This window comes from Capsicum annuum, chromosome 10 (assembly GCF_002878395.1).
Source record: "Capsicum annuum cultivar UCD-10X-F1 chromosome 10, UCD10Xv1.1, whole genome shotgun sequence".
Lineage (NCBI taxonomy): Eukaryota > Viridiplantae > Streptophyta > Magnoliopsida > Solanales > Solanaceae > Capsicum > Capsicum annuum.
In genome coordinates this window covers 213350567-213367712 of record NC_061120.1, presented here as the reverse complement: position 1 = coordinate 213367712, position 17146 = coordinate 213350567, and the positions used below count along the sequence as shown (strand labels likewise).

Here is a 17146-nt window from a genome sequence, read left to right as displayed (position 1 = left end):
TACAAAAGTCCCTATCAAGTAGAGAGGTTTTCGTAGACTGTAGACTCCGAGTAAAAATATTACAAAGCAGTTCGACAAAATACACAACCGGAGTCAAATCAACACAAAATGCCAAAGAAAGCGGTAAAAATATTACAAAGCAGTTCAAAAAGAGAGATGACGGGAGTGAAATCAAAACAAAATGCGAAAGAAAGCATAACGCATACTTAACAAACTATCACTACCAAGAAATTAAATGACATTTCCCTCCACACTAGACGAAGAAAAAGGAACAAAACAAGAAGAAATAGCTTAATGAGTTGGAATTATTAGAACCTTCATTTAGACAAGAGGTTCAGCAACAGAAACAAAATCTAAGGCGTGTGCATAAACATAGTAGCAACATATTCACAAATCTATGGGAATCATGAGTGATATGCCTTAAACAAAATCTCCTACGTAATTGCTTCAAACATCTCTAGCCAGACCAGAAAGATCGACCTCTCCATCGGACCTGTTTGGTTCAGGAAAAGCTTCTTTAGGAGGATCAGATTCGACAGGTATACCACGTCTCCCACGTGAGGATGATAGGTCGTCATCAAATATACGAGGAATGTTGAATGCACCAAAGAAGCCATTCTTCATCTCCTCAGCTGCTTCAAAGAAACGATCAAGGTTACCGAAGAAGTTCCGCTCAATACTCTCAATATCACTACGCAGCCCAGGGAAATCAAAAGGCACACTTGACTCTATGGCATGTGAACCTTTTGTCATTTGGTCTGTGACATCTTCCTCTGTGTATTCTTTATTAGACTCTACCATCTCAGAAGGCCTGACGAAAAGCAAGAAGTTAGCAACAACTTGAACAATCACCAACTGCCCGCTTGTTTCATTACAAAAAACAAACATGGCATCACAAGTTTTGAGTTTGATTAACAAAAGGCTATCAAGTGATGTGTGTTTCATGACAGAATGTTACTAAAAGACTGAAGTAACAGCCTAGCATCTTATCATAAACTAAAGTACTAAACACAGTATTCTCTACATATCTGGTCAGAATTGCTTAAAGAAACAAATACTCGTGTATATGTGCCTTCCATTGGAGTTTATGTGTGTGATTCTATATCTCCTTCAGTCCTTTACATGTCTGAATGAATTAACCAGAATGTGGTTCACAATAATGAGTAATCCTCATCATCCACACACATTATCCTTCACTCGCTAGCCGCAATTTGGAATAACAGAAGGCCACAAATAGCTCAATTTATGCAGAACATGTCAAGACACAGATTAGTCATTTCTTAAATCAACCAGCTGTTATTGATACGGGTACGACCACGAGGATGCATGTTTGTGAGATGTATTGAACCCGAGACTTAGAGTGTGAAAATGAAGTGCAAATGAGAACTTAAAAAGGGCCCAAAACCGTCCATATAATGCTCTCCAAGGGCACCCACTTGAAGACTTGAGACTAAGGGGTCATTTTGGACATTTCACACCTTGTTTGTAAACTGCTATATAAGGAACCTTTTAGGTCATTTGTTAGGAGATTTTGCTGAATATGGATGTTGTATAACACTTAGAAACATTTTCTCTCTAAGGAGAGAAGACCACAAATCTGAAACTTGTAACTAGGGAAATCAACTTGAGTGTGGAGTCACTCGTGTTGGATTTAAGCTTAGAACGTTGGGTGCTAGAGAAGGTTGAGGTCTCTCTTGTGCTCACCGAAGAGAGTAGGTCTTCTTATTATCATTGTATTAAGGGTCTAGGTGCTTGAATACACTTAGGTTCTTGGTCTATGAGATAGTGTATGTCACTCTATCTATCCTTTCTATTTTTGCAATCTTGTAATATTTGTATCTCGTATTGTACCCGTTTGTGTTGTTGTTGTTATTCCCATTGTTAAGTTCATCTTGTTCATCACATTTTGTAGCTATTTTGGTGTTAAAATACACTCTTGTATCTTGTATTCTTGTTGTATTTGTTGAATTCGAGAATTGGTCTCCAATAGGTCTTCGGATCTTGTGATTTGTGGACTGTTTGGAGTGTGTTTCGTGTTCCTCTTGTCTTTCCCGTATCATTTGGTAGTGTTGATTTGTCTTTCCCCTAACTCTTATGTGTGTGATTCTATATCTCCTTCAGTCCTTTACATGTCTGAATGAATTAACCAGAATGTGGTTCACAATAATGAGTAATCCTCATCATCCACACACATTATCCTTCACTCGCTAGCTGCAATTTGGAATTACAGAAGGCCACAAATAGCTCAATTTATGCAGAACATGTCATGACACAGATTAGTCATTTCTTAAATCAACCAGCTGTTATGCATCAGGAAAAGCGAACAGAAGATCGACTAATTGATCCTCTACCCGAAATAGTTGGCCAAGAAAGGGGGAACCTTTTTCATAAGAAGAAATGAAAGCGGACATTATCGATTTTGCTACCGAGATTGTTACCCCAAGTTTGTTCAGCAGACTACTATACTGCACTATCACCTACAGCCCTTTCCTCTGCCGGGGACCTGGAACTTGCTTTGCTTTATTGCTTTAAAGACCCTGCCACCCCCACCCCAAACCAAAACCCCAGTTAATTTTATTTTTTCCTATCTTGCAGATGGTAACTCAGAAATAGAATAGACAGTAGACTTCGTTGGAAGGATCAACACATTATATAGTGACTGGGGAAGCTATAAAAAGCATCTAATGGGTAGTCAACTCAACAGAATCACATTCCAACTTGTTATTGCACCCCCTTACTTATGTGCTATGAAACAGATGTAATCAGGTAATAGTGTCATTAAGCCTTTTCCAATCAGTCCAGGAATCCCCTTATCCTTTATTTTGGTCACTTAGGGATTCTCCAGTCCAACAAACGAATCAACCAAGTAACACCTCATTCTTTGTGTGCTCTTTGAATTGACTACATGGGAAAGGTAAAAGGTCATGGAGGAAGACAAGTACTTAACGATGGGCTCCAACCCCACGTAGCCCTCATAACCTCGGTAATTTTCCTGGATAAATATCTATGCTTTCAATGCAAATGCAAATGCAAACGCAAAGGCAAAGGTACTAACCCATAATGGTGTAAACAAAACAAGAAAAGAACACATAAGTTTTCCGAATAGCATTCCTCAGTAATAAGACATGAGATTCTTCAAAGATATGAATTCCAGCTCTCAATTTATCGCAGATTTGCATTTGATAAGGAGCTAACTGCTCCTCCGCAATAATGGAATCAGCCTCTTTCATCAGAGTGAAAAACCAATGGTTTAGCAAAAATAAGTTACAATCTTTAACCAAATTTAGATGTATGAAGCTGCAACCTTAAAAATGCAGAATTCAATGAGCTTGTCCAAATCTCCAAGTATTTTAGGTCTTTGCTGGGATTTGAACCTATTTGATAAAATCTCGAGTCGGAATGAAGCTAAATGACATACTATCTATTTGAATAAATAGCGACTGATGCACTCACGCTAATTGTTAAATTTGAGTCAATAGGTTGAATCCAAAAGAGCTAATTGGCCAAAAACACACCTGAAGTATCTCGATTTTTTGAGTTTGATACCTAAACTGCCAGGTCCTTGACTTTCCTACCTGAACTTCCACCAACTAGCTATTAGAACACACCTCAACTATATTAGAACACGCCTCGACTAGTAATTGTTCATTTTACATACCGTAACTCACAAACTGTGATACTTTTAAGCGTGTTTTTCACCCTTGCGCGAGTTTCCTGCCTGAACTATCACCAACTAAATATTAGAGCACACTTCAATTATTAAGTGTTCATTTAACATAACGTAACTCAAAAACTAAGATACTTTTAAGCGTGTTTTTCATCCTTGCGTGAGTTTCCTACTGAACTATCACCAACTAACTATTAGAACACACCTCAACTATTAGTTGTTCATTTTACATAACGTAACTCAAAAACTGAGATACTTTTAACCCTGTTTTTCACTTTCACCCTTGCACGAGTTTCCTACCTGAACTATCACCAACTAACTATTAGAACACACCTCAACTATTAATTTTTCATTTTACATATCGTAACACAAAAACTGAGATACATAAGCGTGTTTTTCACCCTTTCACTCAATCCAATATACAAAAGAAAATAAATCAGCTTATATAAATGCAACGGAATTTAGGTGATTTCTTTCCATGTATCCTAGCCTTCTAGTACCTGTTGCTAGTGGAAGGTAACCATCCCGTGGAATTATTTAGAGGTGCGGGCAAGCTGGTCTGGACACCACGATTATCAAAATAAAAAAAATAAAAATACACGCAACTGAATCATGGGAAAGTTATTAACAAACTCAAGTACAATATTTAATCAAATAATTAAATTTTAATGTAAATTAATCACGATAAAATCAAATCTATTTACTTAATTTCCTCCTAAAACAAACCAAAGAAACGCAACAATTTTTTTTTATTTACCTCCCAATACAATCCTTGAAAGTTTGCTCAGTTTTTTCACACTTTCGTATGAATTTTCCAGGCTCAGTTTCTTCGGTTCGGCATTTAGTACTCACAATCTTCCTAGTAGCACACCGTTCACCGCCGCCTCCGTCGCCATCGCCGCCGGAGGATGATGATCTAGGGTTCAAAAAATCATCGGCGCCGTAACGGTCCGAAACGTCGTCGTTCTTCCATACCCAACCCATTGCTTGGAAAATAAATCAGGGATGTTTCTGGAAGGTGAAAGAAATGGAATGAGTTATTTATATATAGTTTTGCTTATAAAGGAACTTTAATTTTAAAAAATAAAAAATAAAAATGGGTGCAAAAAAGGATATAAGTAATTTAAAAAAAAGTTAAAAATGATAAAAAACACAACTAAACTATTTCAAGTGTTTTAAATTATATAGCTTGAGGGGGCAAGTTTCCTGCATAAATTATCATTCAGTGATTAGCGAAAGTCGACACGCATTTTGATCTAATATATAAACTCTCATTTTTATATAAAATTTTGACACGTAGCAATCCACATGGACAATCAATTCCACTATAGTAAAGTTAAATAAATTAATGTTTGTTTTCTTTATTCAGAGAATCTTACAAAATCTATGTATGTAAAATCCATAGATATAGTAGAATTCTCCGAATAGGGGAGACAAAATATTTTCGACCATATATGGTGAGATCTCCAGTTCTATCATTGGAAATCTTTGACATTTGCTGAAAAATTGATAAGTAAAATTTTGGGAGATTTTCGTTTTGGTGGTGGTTTATGGTCGTTGGGTTATTCGAAGTAGTGAAATGGTCGTTGTGTTGGTTGGAGATTGTGGAGGAAATGATGCTGGGGCTTGGTTGGTCGGAGTAGAGAGGAAGAAAGAGGGAGTGAGGGAGGTCGAAGCTTGGTGATTTTTCAATGGATGAGCGGTTGGAAACAGAAAAGACGATGGACCGACTGATTTTGTGGGAGTTGCTCGTTGTGAAGGAAAAAAATGAATTGAATTTGAGATTTGGGAAAATGTAATGTATATCCACTGGTTTAGAGAGAGAAAGTTTAAAAAAAAAAAAGAATTTATGTAATAATTTTAAAGAGTTAGAAATTTAAAGTAATAACGATAAGTTAAGGTATGATATTATGTAATATGTCTTATTCTCCATCGTGACATCTAGCAATGTTGTATCGTTTTAGTCACGACGTTGATATCTCCGTCTTAAAAAGGGAAACTTTAGGCTTTTAAGAAAATCAATTGGAAAATATAAATAAAATGACGTGTTAGCTAATAGAGTCACCATATTATCAGATGAATGAAGATTTTATTGCAAAATACACCTAAATACGTTTAGATAAATATTTAGTGCAGTCAACATAGAGGAATGTTCTGCTAGCCATTCATTACGTGTTTACTAAGATAAAATATTCACACTCCAACTTGCTTAGGTATGAAAATCAAAAGAATATTTTTGACAAAGTAATAATGATAAGTTAAAAGTAAGGTATTATGTAATTTGCCTGATTCTCCATTGTGACATCTGATAATGTTATACCGTCTCAGCCATGATATTGATATCTCCATCTTGAAAATAAAAAATGTAGGCTTTTAAGGAAATCAATTGAAAAATATAAATAAAGTGATATTTGAGCTAATCGCGTTATCATGTATATCAGGTGGACGAAGATTTTATTGCCAAATACACTCAGAAGCGTTTAGATAAATATTTTGTGCAGTCAACATATAGGTATGTTTCGTTAGCCGTTACGTGATCGTTAAGATAAAATATCCACACTCCAAATTATTTAGGTATGAAAATAAAAAAATATTCTTTACCCTTTTAAGTCTTAAGAAAAAAAAAGTATGGGAAGTGCAGTGCAAAAAGACATGTAGTCCTAAAAGTAAAGAAGCTTGTAAAAAAAGATTAATTTTATTGGAATTTTTCATACGTCTTGACTACGTAATTAAAACAAAGTAACGAAATTATGGTTATAATTCTTCAAAAATACACCAAAAATTTTTAAAAAACTTTATTCAAGTTTCAAATGTATCATATTGTGTTGTATTGTAATAATATTATTTTGATAAATATTATTTCACGTTATTCCGTCTCGTCACACGTAATCAAAATGTAAGGCTCAAAAAATTCCAGTAGCTTAATTAATTGATTACCTAAACTATTACTTGTTGGTCAAGATTCTACTACCCACCTTATAATCCCCTCTCTTATCCTCCTCCCATTAACTAAAAAAGGAAACTAATTTTTGTAGTCTTTTTTACAAATTTTGATTAGGACTAAGCCTCAACAATATTTTTCCTATTCATATTTGGATTTGGAGAATTAAAGTTAATGCAATTAAAACTTTCTTGTATCAATCCATATTGATATGGGATTAAGAGAAGCCAAATAGCTCTATAAATATAAACCAATACTATTTCACATTCTTCATCACAAATTTCTTTAGCACTTAATAGTCCTTAGTTTATAAACTTGTTTTTCCCTTGTTTGTTGATCATGATCACCATGCCTATCAAGCAAGAAATCATCGACTTAACGGACGATTTAGACGATACCAATGTCCCCATGAACACAAGTAATGATATAGTTCCTGTAACCAATTATGGTGTTGGTTCTTGTTTTCTTGATATTCAAGAAAGTCCTATGAAGAAGATGAAACTTGAAACTGAGACTTGTATGATTGCTCCTTTGTCAATTTGTCCTAAGAATGAATTCGTAGGAGGTTTCCCTGCTGTTAATCCAATTGCTACTAGTTGTAAGCAATTCTGGAAAGCTGGAGATTATGATGGCAATAAGGAGGGTGCATGTCATGATCAAACTGTTGTTGGTATGGATCATGTGAGAGTTCATCCGAAATTCTTGCATTCGAATGCTACTAGTCATAAATGGGCATTGGGTGCTTTCCCTGAGCTTTTAGACAACGCGATGGATGAGGTTTGCAATGGTGCTACATTTGTTAGCGTAGACGTGCTGGACAATAAGAAAGATGTTGGGAGTAAGATGTTGTTAGTTGAAGACAATGGTGGTGGAATGACTCCTGATAAGATGCGCCAGTGCATGTCGCTTGGGTACTCTGCGAAAAGCAAATTAGCAAACACGATTGGTCAATATGGAAATGGTTTCAAAACGAGTAGTATGAGGCTAGGGGCTGATGTGATTGTGTTTTCACGGGGGAGGGATAGAGCAATGAGCATGTCGACACAGAGTGTAGGAATGTTGTCGTATACTATTCTAAGGGGCACGGGGAAAGAAGATATAGTTGTTCCTATGATCGATTATTTTGTGAAGAGGGGAGGGACGTGGGAGATGTTGGTTCGGTCTACAGCTGATGATTGGAAGAGGAATTCGGAGACAATAGCACAATGGTCTCCTTATGAGAACGAACAGGATCTTTTCCAGCAGTTTGAGTTATTGAAAGGTGATCATGGGACGCGAATTGTCATATACAATCTTTGGGAGGACGAAGAAGGAGCCCCAGAGCTCGACTTTGACACTGATCCACATGACATTCAAATAAGGGGTGTAAGTCGAGATGAAAAGAAGATTGAGATGGCGAAAGAATATCCTAACCCCAGGCACTTTCTAACTTATCCACATTCTCAAAGGAGTTATGCTTCGATTTTGTATCTGAGGCTTGCTCCTGGATTTCGAATAATTTTGAGGGGGGAAGAAGTTGAACATCATAATCTGGTAAACGACATGATGCTGTCGGAGGAGATTACGTACAGACCACAATCCGTTGGTTATGAAACATCGGTAGCAGAAGGAACTATTGGTTTTGTGAAAGATGCAAAACATCATATTGATATTCAAGGTTTCAATGTTTATCACAGGAATAGGCTCATTAAGCCTTTCTGGAGGGTGTGGAATGCTGCTGGCAGCGATGGTCGCGGTGTGATAGGCGTCTTGGAAGCTAATTTTGTTGAACCAGCTCACGATAAACAGGGCTTTGAGCGCACGATTGTCCTTGCAAGACTCGAGGCACGCCTGCAATTTATGCAGAAGAAGTATTGGTCTTCAAACTGTCATTTCATTGGTTATGCTAAGCGTCGCAATGTAAAGAACACTACTGTCTCTCCTGATCAAGAAGCACCAAACACTTGTTCTGCGCCTACAAGCAAATCCTGTTCCCCATTCAGCTCCAATGTCGGCCACACAACCTGTCATGATGATAGATCTAAACCGAAATCATCCGGAGTAGAACATGAGACGAGACCCGTTCATTCTTCAGTAAAGGACAGTTCGGTGCAGGAAGCATCCCGTGTTTATATAGGATCTGGGGAAGTCCCACACCCAGTTCAAGTTTCAATACAAGCAGGACGCCAGCCTATGTATGTAGATCAAAATCAGCAAGTGCGTACACTAAATGAGCAAGGTCATCTAACTCGGCAAGAGTGTACATTGAATAGGCATCATGATCTAACTCAGCCAACGTGTACATTGAATAGACAACCCGATATAACTCAGCAAATGTGTATATTAAATAGGCAAACTGATGGAACTCCAGTAAACACTTCTGCACCTAAAAGAAACTCCAATGCTGTGTACTGTCACATAGAAGTCAAATACGAACACATAATTAAAAAAAAATTATCACAGCATCAACAACATCGTGGCACTACATTAACTCATTAACCGGCAATACCGAATAACAAATTCCATCTGACAAGAAAAGACAGCAATTTGACCACCAATCTTAGCCACTCTGCATAATGTCAAGGCTGTGGTAGCGCTTAAAGGGCTTAAAGGGTCCTTTTCCTCCTCTTCTCTCCACTCAAGAGAAAAAACCTTGCAAAACTCTGACTCTTCAGTGAACTCTCTTATCCTACGTATAGGCTACAAACCAGTCATTATTTTGTTAAAAACGTAATTTACCAAGAAAACTGACACACTCGATGCGAGGCAAGCTTCTTGATTAGCGATTTCACAGACATCCTAGCATGTTGCAGAAGCAATTACTCTCTCACCAAACACCATATATCACTGTACAAGGTATACAAATGTCGCAGGTCTTATGTTTCGTCAAGGGACTCACAGTTTCCTCAGAGCTTGCGCAAATCGTAGACATGTTGGCAGTTCCTATTCATATTTGCATATTCTAGAATTCACCCCAATCACACTATACCTCAAGTCGTGACTCTTTTAGGGCCGTCCCTAGGATCCGAACCAAAAACCTGCTCAACTAAACTGCAAAATACAAATCGAGAAAACTTAGCACAGTACAATCATCATCAACGTATCAAAAATGTAGCACAATATTCCCAGCATATTATAGATTAAAAAAAAAAAAATAGTATACACTTGGGATATCCAGCACTTTTAGCAGCAGTTCTGCCAGATAGATTGGTGTAGTATTGTTGAATAATGAAGCTATTCGACCTTGATCCGCTTGGTTCAGGGGAATCATGGGAACTCACAGCTGAACTTCCAGAGGACATCCCTGCAACAATTTGGTGTATGTCCCAAATCATCAGATAATTGGTTTGTTGAAAACAAATCTGGTAGCAACAAAGAGTTTGCAACAAAAAGAAAAACAAGGGCTAACAACACCAACAAAATACCCAGTGTAGTGGGGGGGTCTGGGAAGATAAAGTATACACGGACCTTACCCCTATCTCGTAGAGGTAGGGAGGCTGTTTACGGAGAAAAAAGGTTAATCTATTGCAAATATGTGATTTCCGGTAACACTGTCACTCGCAGAAAATGAAAAATCCTTGTACATACACATTATATTCCCCCACTTTTTTGCATCATCATCTTGGCATGGAGATGCTCAGATAATGTGCACAAGTATTCATGTCAAGACAAGAATGATGTTGGTGTATAGCCAATGCATAACAGGTCACACACAATAGTTTAAGAGGATGCGGGAGACTGCCTCTATGATGCTGCTCACATAATGTCGGGTGAATCACAAGTTAAAGATAAGCCCGTAAAATTTAACACCTTCAATGAAATACCTTAATTATTCCTGATGCAATAGTTTAAACAGGACAAGCGAGGAAGAAAGTGCATAAAAGGAAAATAACTACTCCAGGAATTAACACTAACACTACCCAGGCATGATTCCTAAAACAATTACACACAAATTGTCATATGAAAGATACATGGAAAATGCCAAATTAAATGATTACCTTGAAAACACAGGATGAGAAAGAAGAGGACAGAAAAGAGAAAGGCAAGGACACTGCCCATGGATGATGGTGAAGTAGAAGATGCTTTTGCTGCTTTCATTTTCTTCAAAGCCTTGATTCGCTCAATTCGCGCACGCTTGATCATTGCGAGTTCGGCGATCTCTTTGATAAGCTTCTGGTCAGCAGCATCCAAGGATAATCCTCTTGGAGGTCTGGGAGGTTTTTTAGCACTGGTGGATTTACGCTTATCTTTCACTTTTTTCTTGTCTATGCGATTTGCAGTCGTCACAGGTACTGTAGAAAGCTCATGCTCATGCTCATCCTTGATCAAACAGAGCCCATTTTCAACTTCAATAAGTTGTTCATCGTCACAGGTACTGTAGAAAACTCTCTTGCCTAGTTTATCAGCAGAAAAAGGATCAGGACTTGCTGGTGCTTCACTCATTCTCTTGCACATCTCAACATCAACCACAAAATCAAAGGGTGTACGATCCATGACAACTCTACTCGGCAAACTTAAATATCTCTATAATAAATTCGAGAACATAAGCCAGCACCCAGATTTATCTTTCAACAGGTTATCATCTGAAAGACAATTTATCAAACACCATTCAGTTTCCTGAGCTCAATTATTAATTTCTTCACCCCCACCCCCACCCCCCAATTTATATCCAAGGCCCCTAAAATTCTGTCAATTTTTGGAAACAATTCTACTATTTCACTGTAGATTTCTTCATAGGCACCTAAAGCTTCACAATTTCAAATAAACACAAGCTGGTAAAGGAATTTACTTTGGAAACAAGAAAGGAAATCAGTTACAATCTGAATCTAACAAATTAATTAAACTAGCTGAACGAAGATAACTTGGGAAATAAACATCAAAAGCGAACTTATAACCGATTAAAGAATAAAGAAGCAACTCATTCAGTCAGATTAACATAGTTCATCAATAAAGATGAATTGGGAAGGAAACATCAATCAAATTAAATACTATAAAGAAAGTAAGTTGGGGTTTTAGTGTGTGGACCTTTAGGATTGAAGACAAGGCAGATAGATCCATAGAGAGTGGATAGTGTGATTCAAAAATTGTGGAGATTCAATTAAGAGGAGTGCACGTATATCAATCACTATATATATTAATAAATAAATGACGAGTGCCATTGCCAGAGCTTGACATTCAAATTGAATTATATGAGAGAGAGAGAGAGAGAGAGAGAGTGAAGGCGACAAGTAAGCCTAGATGCACGCGGGTGTTTCTGTGGGAATTAACACCGAAACTTCAACTTACTTTTTTCATTATTTTTATTATTTTTTTTAAACAAAAAAATCATACTACTCCGTAATTGTTTTAAGGAAAGCGACTTGTCCAAAATCTGTTGCCGTTTGATTATGAAATTGACAGCACACTGCAGCAGCAGGTGAGGAGAAAGTGAGATTCTGCCTACCACCGACACTTTTCTCTTCCCACTTCTAACCCTAACCCCTCTCCATAATTAATCCAACATGACAACTTACATCAAATTTAGCTCACTACTATATTATATAATAAATAGATTATATTTATATTTAATTCCAAGATGTTTAGTTTTGTGGTATCATATTAATTTATCCTTCTTATTTATGTTTTCTCAAATTAAAATTGAACCTACTTATATTTCACTACGTATTCTAAAATTTAAATCAACGAGTAGGAAATACATAACCCACTTTCCTTTTTAAATGACAACGGATTCTTACTATAAGAAAAAAAAAAAAATTATTTATATGTTGTTGCAACTTTAGACTATGATATTATGGGTGCAGCTAAATGACTAGAATGATTCAATTTTGTAAAATGACTTTTTGGCCCTTTGACTCCAAAATCACTTACCTTTCATTCCAAAATGCAAAACTACTTCCTTTTAACTCCAAAATTATTTATTTTTCCCTCTAAAAATAAAACCACTTTAACTTTTATTTTTTATTTTTATTATTCTTTCTTATTTTTTTTACTATTTTTTCATATTTAATTTTTATATTTTATTTTTTCATTCTACTTTTTCCTTACTTATTTTAAGTTTTCTCATTTAATTTGAAATCTTTTAATCATCATTTTTAACTTGTATTATATATTTTTTTTCTTCCATTACTTCTATCTCTTTAGTTATTTTACTATACAGATCTTTCAACTTTTTTATTTTTAATTTTTTTTTTAATTTTAAATCCTCCATATATCTCATCTACAAAATTTCTTCTATAATTTTATTTTTTTAATGAATTCAATTTAACAAAAATATTTAACTAAGAGAAACCATGAATGAAATTTTTGGAATTGAAAATAGTAATAGTTTAGTCGCTAAATTTATAATCAACAAAAATTCAAATATGATTACTTTTAAAGTTAAATTCATTTTTATTTTGCTTATAAACAAAAGAAAATTGCCTTTAAATAGCAATTCAATTGATAGTTATCAACATGATATTTTAACTGTAAATTAATAAGTTTGACTTAAAAATTTTAGTGTAATTTTTATCTTGTCTCTAAATAACTCGCATATTAAGTTTATATAGGTTTGATTAAAAATTCAACTGTGTGCAAAGATTAAGTATATGAATAAAAATTAATGGGATCGTCACATAATGTTATTCTAACAAACTGATCAAAAAATTTATAATCATTGAATCACAACTTTGAGATTAGAAAGCTGCGATAACATACAAATTTATTTTAGTTAAATTATATTTAATATTTGGAAGTATTTTTATTTTGTTTCACTAAAATTATAAAGTATTTCATAATTATTTTGTCTAAGAAAATTAATTGGCTTGTAAAAATTGAAGCCTAGAATTATTTGGCTTGTAAAAATTGAAGCCGAAAGTATTTTATCTTATTGTTGTTGGTGATGCTGGTGTTGTTGTTGTTGTTGGTGGTGGTGGTGGTGGTGGTGTTGCCGCTGCTGCTACTACTACTGTGCTGCTACTGCTACTACTACACTTCTTATTAAAAATAAATTTAAGAAGTGAAATTGAGTTACTAGAAGTCATCACTTGTGTTGGTGAGTCATAAAATTCACAAATTGAAACTCGATTTAATCCTAGTATATGCTGAATCAATATTTTTCAAATAGAATTCGGCCATTTATGTTGACTATATAGTGACAAATTGACACATGATTCAATCCTAACATAGATTGAATCAATATGTCACATTTAGAAGTCAATCTTTTATTTTAACTATAGTCGTGATAGATTGAGACTCGATTTGATCCTAACAGAGATTGAATCAATATTTTTCAAGTAAAAATAAATTATTTATGTTGATTCTAATCACGATAAATTGAAATCCAATTCAATCCTTGTAAACACCTAATTTCGTCCCTCCCCGATGTCATTTTACCCATTTTTATCTTATCCTACCGTGTACCCTCACCCGTGTGATAATCCATCCACAAATAACAAAAATAACAATCCCCTAACTAATTTTGTCTTATCCTAGCAGCTTACCCAAACAAAAATAGACATCTAACCCTTATCCCTCCAATTAAAAAACAACACCTACCTACCCTATCCTAACAACCTATCCAATCAAAAACCACATCACACCCTACCCCCTACCCCACGTGACCCCACCTACCTCACCACTACCCCACCCTCATCACATATATCACACACTCTCATATATTCACTGATATATTCACCAACACACAGATACCCACCGACAAAAAATTCACCTCACGCCATTTTCTTAGGTTTCTTCTTCTTCTCACACAGAGCACACACTCACATACCGTCACTGACTATCACACATGCACAATGAATTCACGCACAAAATCGCACGCCACACACTGATAGGAATCCGAAAACACAGTGGACAAAGGCGAACACCCACACGTCACAGTCACCCTCCCCGACGCTTCACCGGAATTTGATTTCCTCGGAAAAGAAGACACGCTCTGAGATCGGAATATGAAGAAAGTGAGATAATCGAGCAAGAAAATCATAGAAAATCGAAGAAGATATTGAGTAGCGAAGAAATCTGAGAGGAATGGAGAGATGGTGAGAAGCGAGTAAAAATCGAGAGAGAGAGATCGGAGACCGGCGAGTCTTCGCCTGAAGCTCACAGGAAAGGGCTCTTCCGCCGCCAGAATTGGCAAAACCAGCCTCCAAACAACTGAAATAGACCTGTTATGGGCTGATTCCGACCAGCTCCACCAGAAAATTGATATGTCGCCCATCACCGAACAACCACAGCTGCAACCCATCGAAAATCATTCGACATCCTACGACCCAACTTCACCGTTGTTGTTGTCTCTGTTTCGACAGCAGAAATACACCAGAAAAGGTAATATTCCCACCGATTGAGTTTTGAGTGACGACAGTCGTGGATTCTGTTCGAGAACTTCGATTTGGGCTTGGGTTAGTCGTTGTCTTTGATTTGGGTTGGTCAGTTCGTGATTGAGGTTCAAATTGAGAGTTTTTGGATCCGACTTTGTCTTTTGATCACATATTTTGGCACTCTACACTTTCTCTCATCTATTTTATTATTTGTGATGTTTCGTATTTCGAATTGGATATTCGTGTGTGTGGTTTGATCTTCGTTGGTGAGATGATTTCGTTGGTCACGATTGTGTGTGATGTCAATGATGAATATTGAGTTTACAGTGATTGTGGATTGTTGAAATAGTAATCGTGATTGTTGAAATTTTGTGTTAAAATAAAATTGGGGGTGGGAATTAAAAATTGCTAAAATGAATGTTGATTAATTTTGATGTATGAATAATGTTAAACACGATGGAATTGTGATATGTTGAACTTGATAGGCAAATGTAGGTCGGGTAGTCAAATTTAGAAATAACAATTTATTGGAATATTTGAATATGTGCGTGAATGGTTCGTTTTACTTTATCAAACGAAAAGCTTCAATTGTATATTTTGGTCGGGGAATGCCTTAAAGTATCTGTATATATTTATTCACCGGGGAATGCCCCGAGGTATCATGTACCCGGAGGACATTTGTGGTGAAGGCCTGAGGTGTCGGGTAGAGCATTAGTTTAGGATTAGCGTAGGTTTACTTTTAGTCCCTTTTTATTTCGGGTTGTAATAATTGGACTGGACTTTACATTTTAGATTATTTTGTTTTGTTTGATTATTTTGCGTGCTTCTTGTGCGGTTTATACATTTCTTAGTGCCAAAAAAAATAGTCGATACACTCTACCAAGCGACCGTGGTTGAACCACGGGATCGAGAGGTGCCTAACACCTTCCCCTCGGTCAACAGAATTCCTTATCCGGAATCTCTGTTCGCAAACCAGTTTAAAGAGTCAAATGGTTTTGAAAAGAATTTTCTAATGGTGACTTGGCACACCAGATTATGTCAAGTGGCGACTCTGAGTAAAAAATGTAAATAATCTTTTTCCGAAATAAATTTTCATTTCTTGTCACTTAAATAATAAAATCCTTTCGAACTAAAAAATATAAATCTTTCGGGAGTCAAAAAAGGGGTGTGACAATCCTAAGGTAGATTCAATCAACATTTTTCAAATAAAAGTCAACCATTTAGGTTGATTATAGTTGATCAAGACAAATTAAGATACAATTCAATCCTAATATTGATTGGTACGCGCAAGCTGATCCGGACACCATGGTTTAAAAAAATAAAAAAAAAATCAAACATTTATGTTGATTATAATCGTGATAAATTAAAACTCAATTTAATCGTAATATAGATTGAATCAATATTTTTCAATTAGAAGTCAAACATTTACGTTGATTATAGTGGTGACAAATTGAAACTTAATTTAATTTTACTACTAATAATAAAGAGCAATAAGTAGGCACGTCTCAACATGCCTGCTTCAACTGCTTAAATCATAATCTTACTATATCATTCTCAATTAATTATATAAGTTATTTAAGTATTAAAAAAATAATTATATTTAATGAAAAGGTAAAATAAAAATAAAATAATAAATTAACTCTTGATGTTTTGTGTTACCATCTTCAGCTGCTTCAATCGTAATTTTATTTATCACTCTAATTAATTATTATAAGCCATCTAAGTATTAAAAAAATTAATAAGTTAATAAAAAGGATAAATTAGATATAAAATGATAAATTAATTTTTAAAGTTTTAAATTAATTTGATGTCTTATATGAGACTCATTTAAATTTTTTTCACAAATATTTTTTATAGTAATTTTGTCATATCACTTCTAATTAGTTGTTATAAGTTATTTAAGACATGTCTACTTCATTGTTTCAATCATGATTTTATTATATCACCCTTAATTAATTTTTATGGTCATCTAGGCATTAAAAATTAATAATCTTTCATAAAAAAGGTACACTCAAAATGATACATCAATGTAAATTATTTGGTTGACTATAATTATATTAGTGCCACAAAAATTACAATAGAACAGAAGAAAACATGAAGTAACATATATTATATAAAAATGAGAAGACACGTAAATTGGGACGATGAGACTATTGATATCTTATTGAAAAATTATGTTAAAAGCACTATAAATCACATAAAAAATATAAAATATTTTATTGACTCTCGAACTTATATCCGGGTCAC

At 35.3% G+C, this 17146-nt stretch overlaps 3 protein-coding genes across 6 annotated transcripts; 1 reads left to right on the top strand and 2 right to left on the bottom strand.

The window, feature by feature from the left end:
• Positions 1-287: 287 nt before the first annotated feature.
• LOC107854541 (fra a 1-associated protein) lies at positions 288-5068 on the bottom strand. 3 transcript variants are annotated; one of them, XM_016699548.2, is made up of 3 exons: positions 5047-5068; positions 4425-4678; positions 288-811 (listed from the first exon to the last, which is right to left on the bottom strand). In XM_016699548.2, the coding sequence occupies exons 2-3, from the start codon at positions 4649-4651 to the stop codon at positions 448-450; spliced, it is 591 nt and encodes a 196-aa protein (XP_016555034.1). In that variant the 5' UTR covers positions 4652-4678; positions 5047-5068; the 3' UTR covers positions 288-447. The 3 variants fall into 3 exon arrangements, with proteins under 3 accessions (XP_016555034.1, XP_047253302.1, XP_047253303.1); XM_047397346.1 differs by lacking the exon at positions 5047-5068 and adding an exon at positions 4830-4900; XM_047397347.1 differs by lacking the exon at positions 5047-5068 and adding an exon at positions 4825-4896.
• Positions 5069-6497: 1429 nt separating this feature from the next.
• Positions 6498-9422, top strand: LOC107854511 (protein MICRORCHIDIA 7-like). Its single transcript, XM_047397341.1, has one exon. The coding sequence runs from the start codon at positions 6948-6950 to the stop codon at positions 9084-9086; it is 2139 nt and encodes a 712-aa protein (XP_047253297.1). The 5' UTR covers positions 6498-6947; the 3' UTR covers positions 9087-9422.
• Positions 8911-11866, bottom strand: LOC107854556. 2 transcript variants are annotated; one of them, XM_016699568.2, is made up of 4 exons: positions 11613-11866; positions 10586-11170; positions 9751-9891; positions 8911-9638 (listed from the first exon to the last, which is right to left on the bottom strand). In XM_016699568.2, the coding sequence occupies exons 2-4, from the start codon at positions 11079-11081 to the stop codon at positions 9634-9636; spliced, it is 642 nt and encodes a 213-aa protein (XP_016555054.2). In that variant the 5' UTR covers positions 11082-11170; positions 11613-11866; the 3' UTR covers positions 8911-9633. The 2 variants fall into 2 exon arrangements, with proteins under 2 accessions (XP_016555054.2, XP_047253301.1); XM_047397345.1 differs by having other exon boundaries at positions 8911-9891; positions 11613-11853.
• Between the last annotated feature and the right edge of the window lie 5280 nt (positions 11867-17146).

Coding starts and splice junctions, on each gene's coding strand:
- LOC107854511 (XM_047397341.1), top strand. CDS start 6,948: ATGATCACCATGCCTATCAAGCAAGAAATCATCGACTTAACGGACGAT.
- LOC107854556 (XM_047397345.1), bottom strand. CDS start 11,081: ATGGATCGTACACCCTTTGATTTTGTGGTTGATGTTGAGATGTGCAAG. Junction 9,892..10,585: donor TCTCATCCTGTGTTTTCAAG/GTAATCATTTAA, acceptor AAATTGTTGCAG/GGATGTCCTCTGGAAGTTCA.
- LOC107854541 (XM_016699548.2), bottom strand. CDS start 4,651: ATGGGTTGGGTATGGAAGAACGACGACGTTTCGGACCGTTACGGCGCC. Junction 812..4,424: donor TTCAAGGATTGTATTGGGAG/GTAAATAAAAAA, acceptor GCTTTTCGTCAG/GCCTTCTGAGATGGTAGAGT.